This window comes from Protobothrops mucrosquamatus, unplaced genomic scaffold (genome assembly GCF_001527695.2).
Source record: "Protobothrops mucrosquamatus isolate PMUCROS unplaced genomic scaffold, P.Mucros_1.0 scaffold_11, whole genome shotgun sequence".
Taxonomy (NCBI): domain Eukaryota; kingdom Metazoa; phylum Chordata; class Lepidosauria; order Squamata; family Viperidae; genus Protobothrops; species Protobothrops mucrosquamatus.
Window position 1 is genome coordinate 541,032 of NW_015386087.1, and position 23,675 is coordinate 564,706.

The window sequence follows — 23,675 nt, forward strand, 5'->3', positions numbered from 1 at the left end:
TGAAATATGCTTATTACTAGATGTTGACCTCATAATACAGATTATGACTAATAAGAGATGCAGAACCCTAAGTAGCCAAAAAGTGGTCATTTCTGAATCAGACTATTAGCAAGAAGAATATTTCAGTGTCCAATAGCTTGTAAATGATTTGGCACAAGATTGTACCAATCTAACCAGTAGATTTTTTTTCTTCTTAAGATAGATGCAAAATTTAAATCTTAATTCAGTCTATGAAAGATTGAAAAGACTATTACCAAGAATGGGAAAATATTTATCTTTTTGCTGATATTTCCTTTTCCATTGGTACAGGCAAAGAAGTGAAAGAAGAATGTCCCAATACAATGCATTTTAATTTCAAGGCAGTTGTTGCAGAAACACTTGAATGTGATGAACATGTAAGTACTATTTTTATGCTCTATCACAAAGTCTATTTGAGATATTAATTTTCATACAGAAGAGTTTTGTTCCTTTTCCTTATTTCATCTAATGACTTACAAAACATAACACCAGCTGTTAAGCACAGTACATAAAGCAATCAGACATATGTAATTTATAATGGATTCTTCTGATCTTTTCCCAGAAAGCTAAATAAGAATGTAGATTCTAAAAATTGCAGTCTTACCTGTACGTTTTCATTATACCAAGGGAAATGATTACATCATTCCTACATCTGCATAATTTTTTAAACAAAATTACAGGAATGCTTGGCCTCAATTTGCTAGAAAGCAAATGACTAGAAATAAGCATGAAGGAATAGATACCAATCCTTTTGCACTGCTATATGCATTTCTTTGCTGAATAAATATAACTTCATTGTTTGACAGTAGTTCCTTAGTTATAGTTTTGGAACATAATTCATTTTTAATAAGCATGAACATTGTATAAAAAATCCTGTGCTCTCAGAACTAGGTTTGAGAAGGCATGCTGAATATTTTTAATACAAGTAGTATCAACAACTGACCAAGTTCTTCAAATATATTTTAACTATATGCAGGATAATTCACAGAGGCAGATAGGCTAATATTCAAAAGTACTGCTCAACAAAAGTTTCATTCATGTACTAATTCCTTAGTAATACACAAATAAATTTATTTGCATTTGAAAATTAGGTATAAATACATTTTTAAAACCAAGTAAACAGGTAATCCTCAACTTATAACCATTTGTTTAGTGACTGTTCGAAGTTACAATGGCACGGGGAAAAAGTGACTTATGACCATTTTTCATACTTAACGACTGTTGCAGCACCCACGTGATCACGTGATCAAAATTTGGACACTTGGCAACTGGCATGTATTTATGATGGTTGCAGTGTCCTGGGGTCATGTGATCATCTTTTGCAACCTTCTGACAAGTAAAGTCAATGATGAAGCCAGATTCACTTAACAATCATCTTAACAACTGCGGTGATTCACTTAACAACTGTGGCAAGAAAGATCGTAAAGTGGGGCAAAATTCACTTAACAACTGTCTTGCTTAGTCATGGAAATTTTGAGTGCAATTTTGGTCATAAGTTGAGGACTACAAAATACTTGGTTAGGAAGCCAAGGAACAGTTAGGTATCATATACAGTTCACTCAAATTTTCAGTATTCAAGGTTCTATATGTACTTTATTCCCCCTTTTTCATCCCACAAATCTCACTGAGAATTAAAAATTTTAAAACGAACTCTATATATGTACATATGATAATTCTGTGCTTTGTACACTGTTTGTATCTGGGATGATTGTCTTCTTTCAACCAGTTTGTTGGTCTGGTCTTAAGATTTTGAATTAATATTAATATTCTTTGTTCAGTTATATTCACTTTCTTAAGTGAATAAATATAATTGGGGCCCATTAGAAAATTATATTGTGCAATATTGGAATTATTGCTGAAATCATATTTTTTTTGTTCCATAGGAACCTCGCAGGAAACCACTTGGAGCTGCAAGAAAACAATTGGTTCAAGGGTATTATAAAAGTAATAGCGACAATTTAGAGTGAGTCTTCCTTTTTTTTTTTAAGAATGGAAAGATCATATTCTCCCACGTGTTTATTGATACTTTAGGATTATATTTGGATACATTCCTATAAATAATTTAGCCTGTTACATGTGATAAGTGGGTAACTACTAGGAGCATATTATTCTTAAAGACAATACCTGGTTTTAAAAATTCCTTTCCTACAGAAGATTGCCTGCTACTTACTTATATGTTTCTATAATGTTGTTAATGTGTCTTTAACAGCTTTTTCACGATTCCCTAAGTACCTGAGTCTGCTGCTCAACTTATGAACCTGTTGTATTATTAATTTTAATCCTTTTAATTCTTACTCATAAATGCTCATACATTTCAAAGATTTTAACTTTTTAAAATGTAATCAGCCTAAATAATTTTTATGGGAACATGTTATAAATAATAGATATACCAAAATCATTAAACATACTTGCAAGCAAATGAGTCTTGTTTTGTAATTTCCTTTAAACTTATTTATTTATAAAACTTAATTCTATTTAGATTTTCCAATCCATCTGAGGATCCTTCTTCACTTTCAACATGGGATTCCAAGATACCTTCTCCTGTTTTCGGGGCATCTGCCAATATTAAAAGTAGCTTAGGTTTCTCCCCATCTGTTGTAGCAGCTGAGAAAAAATCAAATCTGAAAAACAGATCCATCAATAACTCTTCCCTTTTAAGATCTGAGAAAGTGAGATCAAAATCTGAAGACATTGCTTTTATGAGCCTTGGGACTGAAATAGCAACAGTTCTCAATCAAACTTCAGTTGGTAGGCAAGTGGCTTTGAAACAGAATTCAGAGGAACCCATAACATGTGTGACCAATACACATCTGGATAAAAGTGACGTCATCAAAGGCGGCTTCCTTGCATCACAGAAACTGTTAGGGAACAGATGTTCCAGAAGGAAAAAAAATGATGAGAAGAGCAACCATGTAATCCGCTGTGAAAAAGAAAATGCTTTTCCCTCCCATGCAGATGTTTCTCCTACTGCCAGAGATAACACGACTGATAAACCTTTGGATCTGTCTGATCGCTTCTCCGATTTTCACTGTGAAAAAATAATTGCTGAAAGTTCCAAGATAAAGATGAGGCAGGCAACTCTCCATGATGTTTTTCAACCTCTAGTGAAAGACTCTTCTTCTAAAATCACCAATAGCAATTCCATAGTGAACAAAGATTCACAAGAGAATCCCTGCATACAAGAAGCAATACTAAAATCTCTTACCAAAATGTCCCCAGTGAAAGAGCATGAAGTAAAAGAAGAAATTGCTAAGTTTTCTAATCCATCTTTGCAAAATGATGACAGTATAAAAGTAAGTATGTGACTAAAGCATTTATTTTATAATTCACCATTATCTGAAATGAGTTTTTTTTGAGAAACTGAATTAATTTTTTCCTGTAGAGATTTTGCAAGATACATAGGGAGAGTACTTTTGTTTCTGCATATACGTTTGATGGTCAGAAGATATATGCAACTGAAAATATGCATAGGCAGATAGTAATTCTATACTAAAAATCAGTACTTGTATGTTGTTTATTCTCAGTTGTTTTGGCAGGAGGTTGCTGGTGATCATGAACCAATACGGAAGAGAATAAGATCAGGACATGGAATGGGTGAGCCAGCATCAGTACTTCAGCCAAATCCTTGCAGGGTGACAAAAATCACACAACTTGAGCAAGGTATCTTTTTACTCATAAATTTATAAATGAATAGAACTATCACAGGCTTTGAATCTAACTCCTTTGCTCGTTTTTTTTTTCTGTTCTGTTCTGATCTGATCCTCGGAGACTGCCTGGTTAGGTCCCTGCAATTTTCTTCGCAAGGTTTTTCAGAAATAATTTGCCATTACTCTTTCCTAGAGCTGAGAGAAAGTCACTGGCCCAAGGTCACCCAGCTGGTTTCATGTCCAAGGCAGGACAAGATCTCAGGTTTTCCCAGTTTCTAGCTTGATTCCTTAACCACTACATGAAACTGGCTATCTAGCATTATTCTCTCTGGTATTGTAATGTAATACAATACACTCTGGTATTATTGCTGGCATTATTATAACCAAAACATGCTTCTAGCTATTGATCTTCCCATGCTATCTTTCTTTCTGGGATATTCTCTTAATTTACTACTTGCATATTCTCATGTATAGCTTTTTATTTTTATGACACCTGAAGTCTATAATTGTACAGGCTACGAATTGTATTTTATATCTACTGTATGTGTGGAATTTTGTTACTATAGACAGTCATGACACTTAAAACTTCTGATTTCTTTTCCAGATAAAATACCTTTGGAAAATGTACAATGGAGTATAGATCCAGGAGCTGACCTTTCTCAATACAAAATGGACGTTACTCTGATTGACACAAAAGTAAGGGATTTTAAAGTTTTGCTCATTGAACACCCCTGAATAAATTAGACTCTTGATCTATTAAGAATGAAATAAAACGAAACAGTATCATTTTTTCTTGAAAGTAAATTTTAGACTAAATAAAAATGATATACATTTAATTATTGATAATGCAAAGTTTTACAGCTAATTCCTAAACATAATTTCACATTGAAACAGTGCTTCTTATAGCATAGAATCTGTTTCATGTTATTAAAATCTCTAAACATGTACAGTTAATCCTCACTTAATGACCATTCAAAGTTACAATGGACCTCCCAAAAGGGACTTACAACTTGATTCAAAGTTCCTCTACACCCCCCCCCCCCATGCAGTCATCAGATTGCACTTTGGGTGCTCAGCAACTGGCCCACATTTGCTTGTTTGTTAAATTTCTATGCCACCCATCTCACTAATGCAGTGACTCTGGGCGGCTTGCAATATAACAACAAAGTTGAAAAGTGCTAAAAAACAATTAAAATTAGAATAAAAGATTAAAAGTTAAGAACCAGCCACCCAGGAAGCCTCTAGAACTGTCCATGCTGCTGAATTCTGTATCAGTTGTAGTTTCCAAATACTCTTCAAGGGCAGCCCCATGTTGCAGTAGTTCAGCTGAGAGATGACTAAAGCATGAGGGTACAGCTGGCACAAGAAGTTGCATGTTTGTGGCATTCTGTGGTCATGTGACCCGATTTAGGTTGGGTTTTTTGCTAGAAAAATGCTTAACGACCACCACAAAAAAGTTGTGAGGTTAGGTCAGTCACATGATAACCCCCTTAACCACCAGCATGACTTACAATTGAAATTATGAGCTCAATTACAGTCATAAGTCAAGGACTACTTGATGATTATCTACCAAGAAAATGATATTCCAACTTCTCATCCAAAAAGTTTCCTTTAATATATCTTCTTTGTTCTCACCAAAAGTATTATCTTCTTTTTTATATTTTGGATATTATAATCCATTAAAAATATGAAAAGTTTTCAAAATATATCTTTAGAAACACTGATAGTTTAGAAACCTCCTTTATGACTTTTCATTTATAATCTGCTTGTGATATTTATATGAAAGACTGAATGTAGGAATTCCTTGTTTTAGAGAATTGTATGAAGAATATCTTCATTCTGACATGCCACTAGTAATGTCATCCTTGAAAAAAAATACTGTATCCAAGCAGGTTTTTTGGCAGCAAATGTTTGCCTATATATCTTACCTATATAGATCACCAATATATATGCAATCCTAATCAGACTGGATTACATTCATGTTAAAAGTACTTTGGTTTTGTAAATGAGAAGAGATACTTCAGAATCTTGTTCAATCTATTGCAGATAGGTACAAACTGAATTGTGCGTACCTACACATTATAATTATGGATAAATATTTAAGATATAAGCCTAAAGTAGAGAAATTCAAAATTTAATTTAAATTTTATTTTGTATAATGAAATTGCCCGAAGTACAGTATTACTCCTTTGTTTTTTTGCTTCTTTGAATTTCCATGAAAATATAATTCCATTCCTGTATCAATTCTAAACAAAATTGATATAATTCTCTTCATTTATAGAAGTGCTCAATGAAGTTTATTTGCTAGAAACTCCAAATCATGCTTATATTTCTTTAACATATAAAAAACGCTATGAATTTCCAACCTTTGGAAAACACAAATATTATTGAGGCTTTGATCAGAATTTGCAGATTATGCAGCTGCTTTGTATGCTGCACCTCCAAAAGATTTGGGATTGTTCTAGAAGCTAAAAAGATGATAAGTATAATATTTGCTTTTAAAATGTTGATTTAGATTTATTGAATATTTATAAAAAATATAGTTGAATTTTAGGAGTGATATTTTAATTTTGTCTATCATAGTTATCTTTAATTCTGTTAATTAAAAGGAAGGAACTCAAACAAGAATCGGGTCAGAGACCCTGGACATGGACCATACGTATATCAGTGATAGTATTCTATTAAGAATGAAAAAGCAAAGACAGAAAGAAATAAGCAATCCAGGTAAGTTTATTTTTGTTTAATATAATTTTTTTATTATTCAGATAATAAAGGCATAATAATAATAATAATAATAATAATAATAATAATAATAATAATAATAATAATAATAATAATAATAATAATAATAATAATAATAATAAAGTTGGAAGGGACCTTGGAGGTCATCTAGTCCAACCCCCTGCTCAGGCAGGAAACCCTATACCATTTCAGACAAATGGCTGTCCAGTCTCTTCTTAAAAACTTCCAGTGTTGGAGCATTCACCACTTCTGGAGGCAGGTGATCATATTAATGTATCTCTACCTATGGGGATTTGTGATTCCACTCCATAGATGCATCAAAACAGCAATTGCATCAGGATCACAGTTAATAGGGAATGATGGTAGTGCGTGAAAAGCCCACTGTGAAAGGGTAAACTCACTGCCCCAATAAGCTACATTTCTCCTTCCCTCTTGAGATCCAGAGTTTCAGCACTGTGTGGGAAAGAGGTTTAAATCAGCTCCATCTTCTATTTCATTGGAGAGCATCCCATTAAACAGATAAGAAACACAGAGCGTGTATAGGTGTGGTGGCAAAGGAATTAAGCCAGTAAGACTGTAGCAAAACAAGGAAAGTCCAAAGCAAGCAACTCAGTGGCAATCTTAAGAAGAAATGGCAGCCTTTGGAGCAAGACTAACTGAGACAGAGCCAAAGGATTGGGAGAGGGGAGGGCGAACCTGACCAGAGTCTGCAAAGAAGCAACAGAAGCAAACTTACTGCATGCAACAACCCAGGTGGAGTTCTATAAACCAGCTGTAGGAAGACAAGGCCATAAGTGCTGGGTGAGGAGGGATGAGTAGCCACATAACACAAGTATATGGAGTAAAAAGGGTTTTCAAATATAAATGGGCTGTGGCTGGCTACAAGAACTGAAGACTACAAGAACTGAAGACATGGGCATAGCAGTCCCGATTCCTATCATAACTGGAGGATTACCTGTAAATTCTCTCATGCACTATTAGTACACACATTAATTTGGATTTTGGAAAAAAAAACATTAGCTTTAACAAACTGAGTATGTGTATATGAAATAGTAATCTGCCTACATCATTTTCTTTTGCATCTAGTCTGGTGACATTAAATGCAGTTAAAATATTTATTCATTTATTTATTTATCACATTTTAAAACTGCTCATCTCCCTCACAGCGGGATTTTTTTTACATGTTTAATAAAGTAATAGAATTAAATCAATAGTTAAAGCCATCCATTTAAAACAATGCTAGGAGTCTCTTAGAACTAATATATAACTTTCACCCATCTTTTTAAAGAAGAAAACTCAGATGGGAATGTGTTTATGTCCTACTAAAAACTAATATTTTTAAGTTTATTGGGCATAGATAGTCATGTTGATTGCTAATACTTATTGTTACTTGTATTTGTAGAAGAAGTAAAAAGAGAAAAGGATACCTTAACAGAAATATTTGATCAGACAACTTATGAAGAATATGAATCCTATTTAGAAGATGACAATCTTCCAGAATGTGACCATAAGAATTCTTCTGAGGAAGAAGGAAAAGAAAAAAGAACCATACAAAGTATTTTACTTGTTATTAGACTATCTGTAATTCATTATCTGTGGCTGAAGACAAATAATTTCTTTATTCTGAATGCACATAAAAACATTGTTTTAAAAAACTAACTTTGATACTCAGAGAAAATGTATTCATTGTTACAAATGGTTATAAATCTAGTTTACTGTAGTCATATTACTTCAGTTACATTTATAATTATATCATATTCTTTCCAGTATTGTTTATGGCTTAATCTATATGTTTTCAGGGGAAGGAGACAAGCAAAATAAAATGAAACAGAAGGCTTTTGTGGAACCATATTTTAAAAGAGGTGAAAGGTATTTATGGAATCAAGTTTCCTCAGAATATAAATATTAGTTACATTTTCCCACAGATGATAATATGGCAAAATTAAAGTTTAATTTTAAAGAATTTAATCAACTTTGAAAATATTCCTAAAAATAATCAAATAAAAAATATAAAATATTTTGAAGAGTTATTTTTTTTAATTTCACACAAATAAAATACCTCTCCAGGAGATATTTTTAATTTTGGAATTTCTCTTCCCCAAAAAATATGTTCAGTAGTCTGCCAACGTTTGGCTAATATAGGGAAGTCATTCTGATATCAATAGAACTTTAGCTATTCTAATTGTGTCCTTTTTTCTTTTCATTATTTGCATTATAGCAATCAAATACATAAATATAAAACTGGAAATATATTCAGAAATACTATAACTGCTAGAGTGTTGTCATGATTGTTGTCTGTATTGTGAATATTTATAGTTAGGGACAAAATCAAATTTTGTCCCATGGATAGCTTATGCAATTTTTTAGCAACATTATAGCATTATAGCAATCAAATACATAAATATAAAACTGGAAATATATTCAGAAATACTATAACTGCTAGAGTGTTGTCATGATTGTTGTCTGTATTGTGAATATTTATAGTTAGGGACAAAATCAAATTTTGTCCCATGGATAGCTTATGCAATTTTTTAGCAACATAAAGTTTAGATCCTTGTCTTTCTCTGCTTACATTGCAGAACAGATCTTGTACTGGATTTTCCTCACATTGAAGTTGTGCGGAAAAAAGAAGAAAGAAGAAAATTACCTGGCCACACTTGTAAAGAATGTGAAATAGTAAGTATACAGTGGATCTTATACAGGTAGTCCTTGACTTACGACCACACTTGAGCCCAAAATTTCCATTGCTGAGCAAGACAATTGTTAAGTGAGTTTTGCCCCATTTTACAAATTTTCTTGTCAGAGTTAAGTGAATCATTGCAGTTGTTAAATTAATAACACACTTGTTAAGTGAATCTGGCTTCCCTTTGATTTGGCTTGTCTAAAGGTTGCAAAAGGCGATCACATGATCGCAGGACACTGCCACCATCATTAATACATGTCAGTTGCACAGCATCCCAATTTTTATCAGATTACCATGGGGATGCTGCAATGCCCATAAGTGTGAAAATTGGTCATAAGTCACTTTTTTTCAGTGCCATTGTAACTTCGAACAGTCATTAAATGAATGGTTGTAAGTTGTGGATTACCTGTATACTTGTTTTTTGAATATGTATTTATATCCCAATTTTCAAATGCAAATAAACTTATAGTATTAAGGAATTACTACATAAATAGCAAGAGCACTTAAACCTATATACCGCTTCACAGTGCTTTAAAGCCCTTTCTAAGCGGTTTACAGAGTTAGCATATTGCCCCCAACAATCTGGGTCCTCATTTTACCAACCTTGGAAGGATGGAAGGCTGAGTCAACCTTAAGCTGGTGAGAATTGAACTGTCGGCAGTCAGCAGAATTAGCCTGCAATACTGCATTCTAACCACTTATTAAGCAATACTTTTGAATATTAGCCTGTCTGCCTCTGTGAATTGACCTGCATATAGTTAGAATATATGTGAAGTACTGTGTCAATTCTTAGTCATATATTTTGAAAATAATATAGATAAAACTGACTTGTAACTAGAGGAAGGTAGCTAAAAATGATGAGGGATTAAAACAGCAAGTCCTATGGAGAAATGTGAAAAACTAAGTATAAACACAACTCACAGAATAGTCCAAAGCACATATTCCAGTAGAGAGAAGTTCCCTGAAGATGGGCTCCAGCATGGGTCCAAAAGCTCGGAAAGTAAATCTCTGGTCCTGATGACCAACCCAGATTCGATCTTGCAAAATTAAATATATTCACATTGACCTATAATCCATCGATTTGAGATTGCATATCAAATCAAAAATAAATGAACCACCGTACGGCTTAGTATAACGTGGGAACAATTAAGGGACCAATATGATAATTGTCCCCCCCAAATTATGTGTAAGGTAGGGAGCAACCAGCCTGCGTGAACAAACCACCACCAATGTTCCAATGGAGATTTTGCCAATTTTTAGAAACATATCACTGAATTTACCATGGAAAATTCTTGTGAGTGTCCCCAATCACAGGAGATTCCTCAACTTGCTCTTCTGATTTCTGGCACCACTGCTGTAGTTCCCTTGTTTTCACTTCAGAAATCTTCCTTATGGCCCTTGAGGGCTTTCAGAATTGGGCTTATTAAGAGCGACTATTCATATAATAATTATACCATTTCATTATTGGAGAGAACATTATCTATGAAAAAGGTATATACTGCTATTCTCATTTGAGTATATTTGCCTTAAATAATAACAGGTAAATTACTTCCATATGAGAGTGTACATGAAATTCATTTATTAATATTCTGTACAACTTGTTTTGAGGTTATATATTCAGTAATGATTCAATTTTAAATGCTTATTTCAACCATCTTAAAAAATCCTCATCAATATTTTTCTGAAATGGAATCTTTAAAATAAGAAACTTACTTTAGTAAATAAGATTGTTGCTAGTGGTTGCTGTTTAAGGTACAACATTTTAGTCCATGATGAAGCTTAATTCTGTTCTCTAAAACATGCAGAATCTGGAGTCTTGAATGAAGAAAGAAACAGGACATAAAAGCAGCTTTGTGTTTTGTTTTGTTTTTTGCCAAGGTTTGTGTGTGAACAGTTTTAATTTCCTGTCCCTGCACAGGCAAGGTTTCTTCTCTCCAGGAACTTGGTTCTTGTTACATTTTGGCAAGTGATTGTTAGTGCTAACTGTTAGATTAAAAATAGTTAGGAACTTTTCTCACTACTCTAAAAACGTTAAACATATGGACAAAACATCTAAAGCATTTATAAAAAAATTTGTTCAGTATAAACAATCCAAAATTAATGTTTTCATAGATGTATGTTGTAATGTCAGCATGTCATGATACCAAAGTGATAATGTGAGAAGCAAAAGACTTCTAAATCAAAATAAACAAGACAGGAAAAGTTATGCTTAATTGACTTTTGTCTGGATTAGCACTTCTTTTTTGAATGTTGTTTTCAAAGTTTTAGAAAGAGTTTAGAAAGAAGAAAAAATATGCTACAATATACCATTAAGAATATAAGTATTGTACAGACAGCTTTCTATTGCTTGGGGATTGCTAATTTGGAAAATACATTAACCCAAAAGTGTGGGATTCATTTTGTATCTAAAAACGCAATATGCAAACAGCACAAATAAGAGATTCAGAAATATGTTGATAGGTATTAAATATTGTTGGGTATCCATGTTTTACTACTAAAATATTCTCCTTGATTTGTTACTTATTTCTAGTTATTATATCTTAGTATTATGCAGGTTTACCTGAAGAAGAGAGAGAGAAAAAACTAGCTACCTGTTCTAGACATCGATCTCGTTATATTCCTCCTGAAACACCAGAAAATTTCTGGGAAGTTGGATTTCCTTCCACACAAATGTGTGTTGAAAGAGGTAATTATATAAAGCAAGACTATACAAAAACGGGAGAATAAGCTTTGTTTCCAAAAGTAATGCAGGAATCTGACTAGAAACAACAAAGGGTGGTTGCTTTAAGAAGCAGAAAATGGAAGTCACAGAAATGGGTTAACCTAACTTCTAGGTAGAAAGTAGAACTTCTTCCTATTCCAAGACAACCTCCCCCTTTTAATCTTTAGTTCTGGCCTTTAGGAAGGACCAGTGGCATATTCATCAGCTCCATTTTAAGGACTTACTAAGAAGGTGACAAAAAACGACTGGAAGTACAGGTGGCAAAGTGGCATTCAATAAAATGCAATTCCCCAAACAGTATCCCTGCTAAATAATGTGACAATCAGACACTACAAACCAAATGTCATCTGGAAATTAAAGAGACTGGGAGAAAGCAGTAAAATTGGGGTGAATAATCCATGAATACAAAGACTTTTCTCAGAATACTTTGGCAAACAGAGAAACCAAGAGATCTGTGGCAGATCAGGACCTCAACGGACTCCTTGGCTCCATGACAAATGAGGCCCCAGGTAGCACCAACTGCAGTGACTGGCAGCCAGTAGCTATACATGGCAGATTGGGAGGCTTCTTGACATCTTCCTCTCACATCTGAATGAAACAGTGGGTAGCAGCAGTAGTTGTGACATTCAGGAAAAGACTTCTGTGTGGCATCCATTGGGCTGACTCTAATACAGGCTAAACACCAGGTAGGCCTTTGGCAGTCATTCTCTGAAGACTAACAAGTTATAAGGTTGGGAAGATAGCACAGCAGTATTCATTTACTCTAGACTAGCACAAGCAGACAGATCTCCTTCAGTTTCATTAAGAGAATGCAGCAAGAGAACCAAAGAGCTACTGATATAGCAGTATCAGAAAAAGGGATGTTTGAATTCCAAGAGAGGAGCAAGGGAAATGCATACCTGCATATCTAAGCTCGTGTCTTAATGATTGCATAGGTTTTTTGGGAGGAATCTGTGAAAGAATAGGCCATCATAAAATCCAGATGATTTAAAGATGTGTAAACACCCATTGAAACAGATTTGTTGCAAATTCAAGTATTTTAAGAGTGGGAGTCACTATTCCTAATTATTACATTAGCTTTTCCCAGCCCAGGACCTTCACACATGGTATCTTACTCTACCTTCAGGCAGCTCCCATCAGCCCTGCACAAAGAATGGATGGAGCGAGCACTGAAGCAAACCAAAAACCAACAGCCTCGGGAAGCAGGGCCATGGCTGTTCCTTCCACCATTGTCTGAGTTTTGGTAATAGAGACAGAAGTTGTCCCACAAGCTGTGACAAATACCTAAGAGAGGGCATTAAAAACTACCAGAGCAACAGAGCTCATGATAGACTTGTCTGTGCACCTTTTACAGTTCACAACCAGATCCATGACTTGAGAATGGTGGCACAACGGGGGGCTATGCTCAACCACTGGGAGGTGATTCGCCAATTGAGAGGGGATCCTGTGGTGTCCTTTCCCTTCCTGGGGAATCTACTGTAAATAAAAAGAAAGCTTTCCTTACACCGAGATCGTACAGAAAAAAACTGTCCTCATCCTCTCCTGGAGACTACACCCCCTCTTTTTTTCAGGCAGGAAATAGTCAAGGAAGAACCACTGCAAATCCCTGGCTATTTCATCACAAATTTAACTTCAATAAACAAGGATAATTCTGTTCCAATTTTACAATGATGGCCAGCTCACTGGCTACCTTTTAAAGGTTGGTAATCTGAAGGAAGTATTTCCTGCCTGAAGAGACTTCAATTAGTGGCAGGGAGAGTAGATCTGATGGACAGAAAGAATATTTTTCCATTTGCCCAAAGGCAGCTTGACTGAGTCACTCTGCACAATCATGGTGTCTAAGCAGATTAGTGTATTTTGGTTTTGTCCATTGTTGGTTATGAATAGGACTTGGTGGACAGGAAACACTGTATTTTTTGTTTCATAGTTTATATGACAGCTTATTTGAAACTATTATAATACCTAATAATTGCTATTTAGATATATAGAAAGGGCAACCTTAAGATACAACAACAAATGATAATATGCCTATTGATTGCCGTGAATTTTATTCATAATCTTAGTGTGTTAATAGGATATCACTAATCTTCATTACAGTAATAATAATAACCATTTTTTATAATTTAGTTTTTGAGAATTCACATTCTTTTGGTAATCCTTAACTTAAACCTATCGGTCAAATCAGCATTATCTCCCTATTACTGAGGCACAGCTGATTCAAAATATTGATAATTTATCTATAGCAATCTAGTAAATCCATGTACAAAGTAAAAATTGCATAGGCAATCTTCCCATTTAAATTTCATTTTTCAAAACATCATGCTGTAGAAAGCAAACTTTATTAAATTTCTTAGAAAGTCTGCAAAAAATGTGGCATAAAATGTCGATTTGCACACAGAAAGTTACCTTTAACCTCAAAATATCGATCGTCTCATAACAATTAAGAAGTTTATAAATTAACAAATAGAACCTCACCCTACTCACTTCATAGCTGTGAACACAGATAGTGTTTTGCAATAAAAGTTCTGAATGAAATTCAAAACACCTTTAGCCCAGTCTTTTAGATCAAACTTTTAAAATACTGTAAATTTAAAATGTTTATCTAAGAAATTACTTTGACATTTTACTAATTTATTTTTTTGTTTTTCAGTATAAAACTATACTACGTAATTGGGTTTTTAATGAAGATTTGTTTATGATTATTATATATTGAAACTGGCACAAATTCAGGTCACTATAATTTAATTGTGTTGTTTTGTTTTTTTTTACCAAAACCATAGTGTAGACATTTGTTGTCTTTGTTTTTTTAGGTTATATAAAAGAAGAGTTTGCTCCCTGTCCACGTCCCAAAAGAAGGCAGCCTTATAATGTGATGTTTTCTCCAAAAGGCAAAGAACAAAAGACATAACAGGGAAACAATTTTTAAAGCTAGCCATTGTTTTTCAATTCATATTTATATGAATTTATTTGAAAGGTAAATAATAAAGAGACCTGGGAATTATCTTCCCTTGTTCTATTTGAAAATGATAGCCTCTGAATGCAACTATTTAATGTAAAGAATATATTTCTAGATACATTTTTGTGTCTTGATGGATTTTGCACCTTGTGTGTATTTCTGATCCTTTGGAGGTCTACATTTAGCTCCCTGCAATTAAGCTTGGTGTAAGTTAGTGTGATTTCTTTGGACCAAGCAAAGTTGCAACTGCTTATTTCAGGTCTAGAATAGTTCCACGAACTTTAGATGGAACCTTGTAGGGTGCTTCTATTTTGCACTTGATAATTTAAATAAAGTGTAACCATTTGTTTTTTGTAATAATTTTTNCGGGCAGGACTGGCCTAGGGGTATTTTAAATTGGTTTTAACTAAATTTTAGTAGAAGCGGCCTATTTAAATATTTATTTTTAATCATTTTCTTAAATTTTGTATTGTATTGTATTAGTTGTTTTTAAACTGGCTGTAAGCCGCCCTGAGTCCTCCGGGAGAAGGGCGGGGTATAAATATAATAAAATTCAAATTCAAAAAATAGAACTTTAGCTATTCTAATTGTGTCCTTTTTTCTTTTCATTATTTGCATTATAGCAATCAAATACATAAATATAAAACTGGAAATATATTCAGAAATACTATAACTGCTAGAGTGTTGTCATGATTGTTGTCTGTATTGTGAATATTTATAGTTAGGGACAAAATCAAATTTTGTCCCATGGATAGCTTATGCAATTTTTTAGCAACATAAAGTTTAGATCCTTGTCTTTCTCTGCTTACATTGCAGAACAGATCTTGTACTGGATTTTCCTCACATTGAAGTTGTGCGGAAAAAAGAAGAAAGAAGAAAATTACCTGGCCACACTTGTAAAGAATGTGAAATAGTAAGTATACAGTGGATCTTATACAGGTAGTCCTTGACTTACGACCACACTTGAGCCCAAAATTTCCATTGCTGAGCAAGACAATTGTTAAGTGAGTTTTGCCCCATTTTACAAATTTTCTTGTCAGGGTTAAGTGAATCGTTGCAGTTGTTAAATTAATAACACACTTGTTAAGTGAATCTGGCTTCCCTTTGATTTGGCTTGTCTGAAGGTTGCAAAAGATCACATGATCGCAGGACACTTCCACCATCATTAATACATGTCAGTTGCCCAGCGTCCCAATTTTTATCAGATTACCATGGGGATGCTGCAATGCCCATAAGTGTGAAAATCGGTCATAAGTCACTTTTTTTCAGTGCCATTGTAACTTCGAACAGTCATTAAATGAATGGTTGTAAGTTGAGGATTACCTGTATACTTGTTTTTTGAATATGTATTTATATCCCAATTTTCAAATGCAAAGAAACTTATAGTATTAAGGAATTACTACATAAATAGCAAGAGCACTTAAACCTATATACCGCTTCACAGTGCTTTACAGCCTTCTCAGCGGTTTACAGAGTCAGCATATTGCCCCCAACAATCTGGGTCCTCATTTTACCAACCTTGGAAGGATGGAAGGCTGAGTCAATCTTAAGCTGGTGAGAACTGAACTGTCAGCAGTCAGCAGAATTAGCCTGAAATACTGCATTCTAACCACTGAGCCACCACGGCTTAGTGAAACTTATTAAGCAATACTTTTGAATATCAGCCTGTCTGCCTTTGTGAATTGACCTGCATATAGTTAGAATATATGTGAAGTACTGTGTCAATTCTTAGTCATATATTTTGAAAATAATATAGATAAAACTGACTTGTAACTAGAGGAAGATAGCTAAAAATGATGAGGGATTAAAACAGCAAGTCCTATGGAGAAATGTGAAAAACTAAGTATAAACACAACTCACAGAATAGCCCAAAGCACATATTCCAGTAGAGAGAAATTCCCTGAAGATGGGCTCCAACATGGGTCCAAAAGCTCGAAAAGTAAATCTCTGGTCCTGATGACCGACCCAGATTCGATCTTGCAAAATTAAATATATTCACATTGACCTATAATCCATCGATTTGGGATTGCATGTCAAATCAAAAATAAATGAACCACCGTACGGCTTAATATAACGGAACAATTAAGGGACCAATATGATAATTGTCCCCTCCCCCCAAATTATGTGTAAGGTAGGGAGCAACCAGCCTGCGTGAAGAAACCACCACCAGTGTTCCAATGGAGTTTTTGCTAATTTTTAGAAACGTATCACTGAATTTACCGTGGAAAATTCTTGTGAGTGTCCCCAATCACAGGAGATTCCTCAACTTGCTCTTCTGATTTCTGGCACCACTGCTGTAGTTCCCTTGTTTTCACTTCAGAAGTCTTCCTTATGGCCCTTGAGGGCTTTCAGAATTGGGCTTATTAAGAGCGACTATTCATATAATAATTATACCATTTCATTATTGGAGAGAACATTATATATGAAAAATGTATATACTGCTATTCTCATTTGAGTATATTTGCCTTAAATAATAAGAGGTAAATTACTTCCATATGAGAGTACATGAAATTCATTTATTAATATTCTGTACAACTTGTTTTGAGGTTATATATCAGTATTATACTATACCGTGTCTTTCAAAAATTCAGTAATGATTCAATTTTAAATGTTTATTTCAACCATCTTAAAAAATCCTCATCAATATTTTTCTGAAATGGAATCTTTAAAATAAGAAACTTATTTAGTAAATAAGATTGTTGCTAGTGTTTGCTGTTTAAGGTACAACATTTTAGTCCATGATGAAGCTTAATTCTGTTCTCTAAAACATGCAGAATCTGGAGTCTTGAATGAAGAAAGAAACAGGACATAAAAGCAGCTTTGTGTTTTGTTTTGTTTTTTGCCAAGGTTTGTGTGTGAACAGTTTTAATTTCCTGTCCCTGCACAGGCAAGGTTTCTTCTCTCCAGGAACTTGGTTCTTGTTACATTTTGGCAAGTGATTGTTAGTGCTGTTAGATTAAAAATAGTTAGGAACTTTTTTCACTACTCTAAAAACGTTAAACATATGGACAAAACATCTAAAGCATTTATAAAAAAATGTGTTCAGTATAAACAATCCAAAATTAATGTTTTCATAGATGTATGTTGTAATGTCAGCATGTCATGATACCAAAGTGATAATGTGAGAGGCAAAAGACTTCTAAATCAAAATAAACAAGACAGGAGAAGTTATGCTTAATTGACTTTTGCCTGGATTAGCACTTCTTTTTTGAATGTTGTTTTCAAAGTTTTAGAAAGAGTTTAGAAAGAAGAAAAAATATGCTACAATATACCATTAAGAATATAAGTATTGTACAGACAGCTTTCTATTGCTTGGGGATTGCTAATTTGGAAAATACATTAACCCAAAAGTGTGGGATTCATTTTGTATCTAAAAACACAATATGCAAACAGCACAAATAAGAGATTCAGAAATACGTTGATAGGTATTAAATATTGTTGAGTATCCATGTTTTACTACTAAAATATTCTCCTTGATTTGTTACTTATTTCTAGTTATTATATCTTAGTATTATGCAGGTTTACCTGAAGAAGAGAGAGAGAAAAAACTAGCTACCTGTTCTAGACATCGATCTCGTTATATTCCTCCTGAAACACCAGAAAATTTCTGGGAAGTTGGATTTCCTTCCACACAAATGTGTGTTGAAAGAGGTAATTACTGTATATAAAGCAATACTATACAAAAATGGGAGAATAAGCTTTGTTTCCAAAAGTAATGCAGGAATCTGACTAGAAACAACAAAGGGTGGTTGCCTTAAGAAGCAGAAAATGGAAGTCACGGAAATGGGTTAACCTAACTTCTCCTAGGTAGAAAGCAGAACTTCTTCCTATTCCAAGACAACCTCCCCCTTTTAATCTTTAGTTCTGGCCTTTAGGAAGGGCCAGTGGCATATCCATCAGCTCCATTTTAAGGACTTACTAAGAAGGTGACAAAAAACGACTGGAAGTACAGGTGGCAAAGTGGCATTCAATAAAATGCAATTCCCCAAACAGTATCCCTGCTAAATAATGTGACAATCAGACACTACAAACCAAATGTCATCTGGAAATTAAAGAGACTGGGAGAAAGCAGTAAAATTGGGGTGAATAATCCATGAATACAAAGACTTTTCTCAGAATACTTTGGCAAACAGAGAAACCAAGAGATCCGTGGCAGATCAGGACCTCAACGGAATCCTTGGCTCCATGACAAATGAGGCCCCAGGTAGCACCAACTGCAGTGACTGGCAGCCAGTAGCTATACATGGCAGATTGGGAGGCTTCTTGACATCTTCCTCTCACATCTGAATGAAACAGTGGGTAGCAGCAGTAGTTGTGACATTCAGGAAAAGACTTCTGTGTGGCATCCATTGGGCTGACTCTTATACAGGCTAAACACCAGGTAGGCCTTTGGCAGTCATTCTCTGAAGACTAACAAGTTATAAGGTTGGGAAGATAGCACAGCAGTATTCATTTACTTTAGACTAGCATAAGCAGACAGATCTCCCTCAGTTTCATTAAGAGAATGCAGCAAGAGAACCAAAGAGCTACTGATATAGCAGTATCAAAAAAGATGTGTGAATTCCAAGAGAGGAGCAAGGGAAATGCATACCTGCATATCTAAGCTCGTGTCTTAATGATTGCACAGGTTTTTTGGGAGGAATCTGTGAAAGAATAGGCCATCATAAAATCCAGATGATTTAAAGATGTGTAAACACCCATTGAAACAGATTTGTTGCAAATTCAAGTATTTTAAGAGTGGGAGTCACTATTCCTAATTATTACATTAGCTTTTCCCAGCCCAGGACCTTCACACATGGTATCTTACTCTACCTTCAGGCAGCTCCCATCAGCCCTGCACAAAGAATGGATGGAGCGAGCACTGAAGCAAACCAAAAACCGACAGCCTCGGGAAGCAGGGCCATGGCTGTTCCTTCCACCATTGTCTGAGTTTTGGTAATAGAGACAGAAGTTGTCCCACAAGCTGTGACAAATACCTAAGAGAGGGCATTAAAAACTACCAGAGCAACAGAGCTCATGATAGACTTGTCTGTGCACCTTTTACAGTTCACAACCAGATCCATGACTTGAGAATGGTGGCACAACGGGGGGCTACGCTCAACCACTGGGAGGTGATTCGCCAATTGAGAGGGGGTCCTGTGGTGTCCTTTCCCTTCCTGGGGAATCTACTGTAAATAAAAAGAAAGCTTTCCTTACACCGAGATCGTACAGAAAAAAACTGTCCTCATCCTCTCCTGGAGACTACACCCCCTCTTTTTTCAGGCAGGAAATAGTCAAGGAAGAACCACTGCAAGTCCCTGGCTATTTCATCACAAATTTAACTCCAATAAACAAGGATAATTCTGTTCCAATTTTACAATGATGGCCAGCTCACTGGCTACCTTTTAAAGGTTGGTAATCTGAAGGAAGTATTTCCTGCCTGAAGAGACTTCAATTAGTGGCAGGGAGAGTAGATCTGATGGACAGAAAGAATATTTTTCCATTTGCCCAAAGGCAGCTTGACTGAGTCACTCTGCACAATCATGGTGTCTAAGCAGATTAGTGTATTTTGGTTTTGTCCATTGTTGGTTATGAATAGGACTTGGTGGACAGGAAACACTGTATTTTTTGTTTCATAGTTTATATGACAGCTTATTTGAAACTATTATAATACCTAATAATTGCTATTTAGATATATAGAAAGGGCAACTTTAAGATACAACAACAAATGATATTATGCCTATTGATTGCCGTGAATTTTATTCATAATCTTAGTGTGTTAATAGGATATCACTAATCTTCATTACAGTAATAATAATAACCATTTTTTATAATTTAGTTTTTGAGAATTCACATTCTTTTGGTAATCCTTAACTTAAACCTATCAGTCAAATCAGCATTATCTCCCTATTACTGAGGCACAGCTGAATCAAAATATTGATAATTTATCTATAGCAATCTAGTAAATCCATGTATAAAGTAAAAATTGCATAGGCAATCTTCCCATTTAAATTTCATTTTTCAAAACATCATGCTGTAGAAAGCAAACTTTATTAAATTTCTTAGAAAGTCTGCAAAAAATGTGGCATAAAATGTCGATTTGCACACAGAAAGTTATCTTTAACATCTCAAAATATCGATCGTCTCATAACAATTAAGAAGCTTATAAATTAACAAATAGAACCTCACCCTACTCACTTCATAGCTGTGAACACAGATAGTGTTTTGCAATAAAAGTTCTGAATGAAATTCAAAACACCTTTATCCCAGTCTTTTAGATCAAACTTTTAAAATACTATAAATTTAAAATGTTTATCTAAGAAATTACTTTGACATTTTACTAATTTATTTTTTCGTTTTTCAGTATAAAACTATACTATGTAATTGGGTTTTTAATGAAGATTTGTTTATGATTATTATATATTGAAATTGGCAGAAATTCAGGTCACTACAATTTAATTGTGTTGGTTTTTTTTACCAAAACCATAGTGTAGACATTTGTTGTCTTTGTTTTTTTAGGTTATATAAAAGAAGAGTTTGCTCCCTGTCCACGTCCCAAAAGAAGGCAGCCTTATAATGTGATGTTTTCTCCAAAAGGCAAAGAACAAAAGACATAACAGGGAAACAATTTTTAAAGCTAGCCATTGTTTTTCAATTCATATTTATATGAATTTATTTGAAAGGTAAATAATAAAGAGACCTGGGAATTATCTTCCCTTGTTCTATTTGAAAATGATAGCCTCTGAATGCAACTATTTAATGTAAAGAATATATTTCTAGATACATTTTTGTGTCTTGATGGATTTTGCACCTTGTGTGTATTTCTGATCTTTTGGAGGTCTACATTTAGCTCCCTGCAATTAAGCTTGGTGTAAGTTAGTGTGATTTCTTTGGACCAAGCAAAGTTGCAACTGCTTATTTCAGGTCTAGAATAGTTCCACGAACTTTAGATGGAACCTTGTAGGGTGCTTCTATTTTGCACTTGATAATTTAAATAAAGTGTAACCATTTGTTTTTTGTAATAATTTTTGAAAAAAATATAATAAAGTGTACTTTCTTAATTATGACTTTTTACATCAGTTTTATCATATATTTTATTCTATGCATGCCCGTCTAGAATCTGTTATAGCTTATAGAATTTTTTGGCAAGAGCTCTTACATGTATGACTTCGCATGGTACTCCCGGAATCCTTGCAGTTTCTTTTGATTACAACAGCAATTGCATGCTTGTTCTTGAAACTTCTTTGTTCCTATACAACTGTTCTTTTTTTAAAAAGTATTCCACTTTGCCGTAATTTATTTTATTTACTTTGTATCACCTGTGCTACATGTAAGGGAATTTAGGATGCAAATCACCTTGAAGGCTTTTGCAAATACTAATTTGTGATGGCAAATCTGTCTTGGCCCTGTCTTGGCCACACTCTTTACCTATTTTGCCTTAGCAAAGGATACAGACAAGCCTCTTATTGGCATTGCCAAGTCTTTCTCATTTCTATCCAGAATCCCTAACTTGTTTCTTGCATTCATAGGATCCTCTCAGCCTCAAGCACATTCAGCATCATCTGCTAGGAATCTCCGTTACTCTGCCATTTTACCATCAGTACTGGTAAACTACAGTTTAAAAGAATTGCCCACTTAGTATATATCAGAGCAAAAAGAATAAGGGTCTCCTATTAACCCTCTGATCATAGTTACGGTTAATTCACTATCCTGAGCTTCTACATATTTACCTCTACCAGTATTTGTATTGCTGGATTCACAAATTTAGACCATCTACTCCTTTGGGCCCCTTTCAGAATTGGTCTGTATTTATATGAGGGACATCTTCACATCTGAGGAGGTTAGCCTGTTAGAGACTATAGCAGATGGTTAAACTTACTGACTAGAAGTTGGGATATTTCCCATATACTCTTTCAAAAAATCTCCTGATCTTCCCATCTCCAGCTTTGGGGTAGTGGTTTAGTGATTTTTGCTGCTACCACCTGTGAATAATAAGACTTTCATAAGTTGTTGTCTTTCTGGCAATTAAAAGGTGAAAATTCAAAGATTGACATGTATATAGTGTCAATTCCTGGCACAGAGATGTGTGACTGAAGAATTCAGCCCTCCCAGAAGACATTTTAACTAAACAAAAAGATAAAATACCCCCTTTTTAATTTAAAGCATTAAAATTCCAACTTTCAACACCAAAGGAAATAAACACACATCACAACTTAGTAGTCAGCCACTTCTAAATCAGTTAAAAACTCCAAAAGAAATAGAAAACTGTGGTTATACCAAAAGATGGTACATTATTGAAAATCACATAAAGTGTATAAATAGAATTATGTCTAGCCTGATATATAGATCAGGACCGACAAAACTCAATTGTTTAACCTGTACAAAGCAATAAAGAGAATTAGATTGAGTATAGCACAAAAACATAAATCAAGAACTAAGCCCAACATGTTTATTAAAGAGGGAGGCTGGGGATATTGAATGTCTGGGCAGTCAAAAAGGGATGTCTCAAACTGGAACTGTTAGTGGTTTGAAAGGAACTTCAGGACTCTAAGACAAAACAGTCCAGATTGCATACAGTCCTTTGTTATATCTACATGAAAGATAACACATACACTCCCCTTTTATACCTCCCCAGGCAAATTTGCCTTTTTGTTCCATAAAATTCTATCCCACATTTCTTTCTTTTATGTTCTAGTGAATGGTATCCTTTTCCAATCTGCTTTGAAAAGAAATTGAATGAAGAGTTTGATTTTTTTTTTTACCCACTAGTACCCACACAGGTCTGTGCTTGGAATCTTTTCCTATTGACTCCATACTAATATGAAAGCTTTTTGAGCCAATGATTGCTACATTCTGCTGCTTTCATGGAAAATGTCATTTTTAATAGTTTTGGCTATCTAAGTGAAGGAACTGGGACTTACGTTGGGA

General features: G+C 34.4%; 1 protein-coding gene and 1 long non-coding RNA gene across 2 annotated transcripts in view; both read left to right on the top strand.

Moving 5' to 3' along the window:
* The window catches only part of RBBP8 (RB binding protein 8, endonuclease), a 45,096-nt gene extending 29,984 nt beyond the window's left edge, over nucleotides 1-15,112 (top strand). Inside the window, exons 9-19 of the mRNA XM_015821017.1 lie at nucleotides 310-395; nucleotides 1,902-1,981; nucleotides 2,498-3,311; nucleotides 3,555-3,678; nucleotides 4,270-4,361; nucleotides 6,275-6,389; nucleotides 7,810-7,962; nucleotides 8,207-8,276; nucleotides 8,987-9,083; nucleotides 11,635-11,776; nucleotides 14,623-15,112. Of these exons, the coding sequence (XP_015676503.1) occupies nucleotides 310-395; nucleotides 1,902-1,981; nucleotides 2,498-3,311; nucleotides 3,555-3,678; nucleotides 4,270-4,361; nucleotides 6,275-6,389; nucleotides 7,810-7,962; nucleotides 8,207-8,276; nucleotides 8,987-9,083; nucleotides 11,635-11,776; nucleotides 14,623-14,720 (1,871 nt within the window). The 3' untranslated portion in view covers nucleotides 14,721-15,112. The remainder of the gene's footprint in view (nucleotides 1-309; nucleotides 396-1,901; nucleotides 1,982-2,497; nucleotides 3,312-3,554; nucleotides 3,679-4,269; nucleotides 4,362-6,274; nucleotides 6,390-7,809; nucleotides 7,963-8,206; nucleotides 8,277-8,986; nucleotides 9,084-11,634; nucleotides 11,777-14,622) is intronic.
* A 440-nt stretch (nucleotides 15,113-15,552) lies between these two features.
* Nucleotides 15,553-21,789, top strand: LOC107292032. Its single transcript, XR_001548985.1, has 3 exons — nucleotides 15,553-15,681; nucleotides 18,278-18,419; nucleotides 21,267-21,789. It is a non-coding gene; the product is annotated as an uncharacterized LOC107292032 (long non-coding RNA).
* Nucleotides 21,790-23,675: the final 1,886 nt, after the last annotated feature.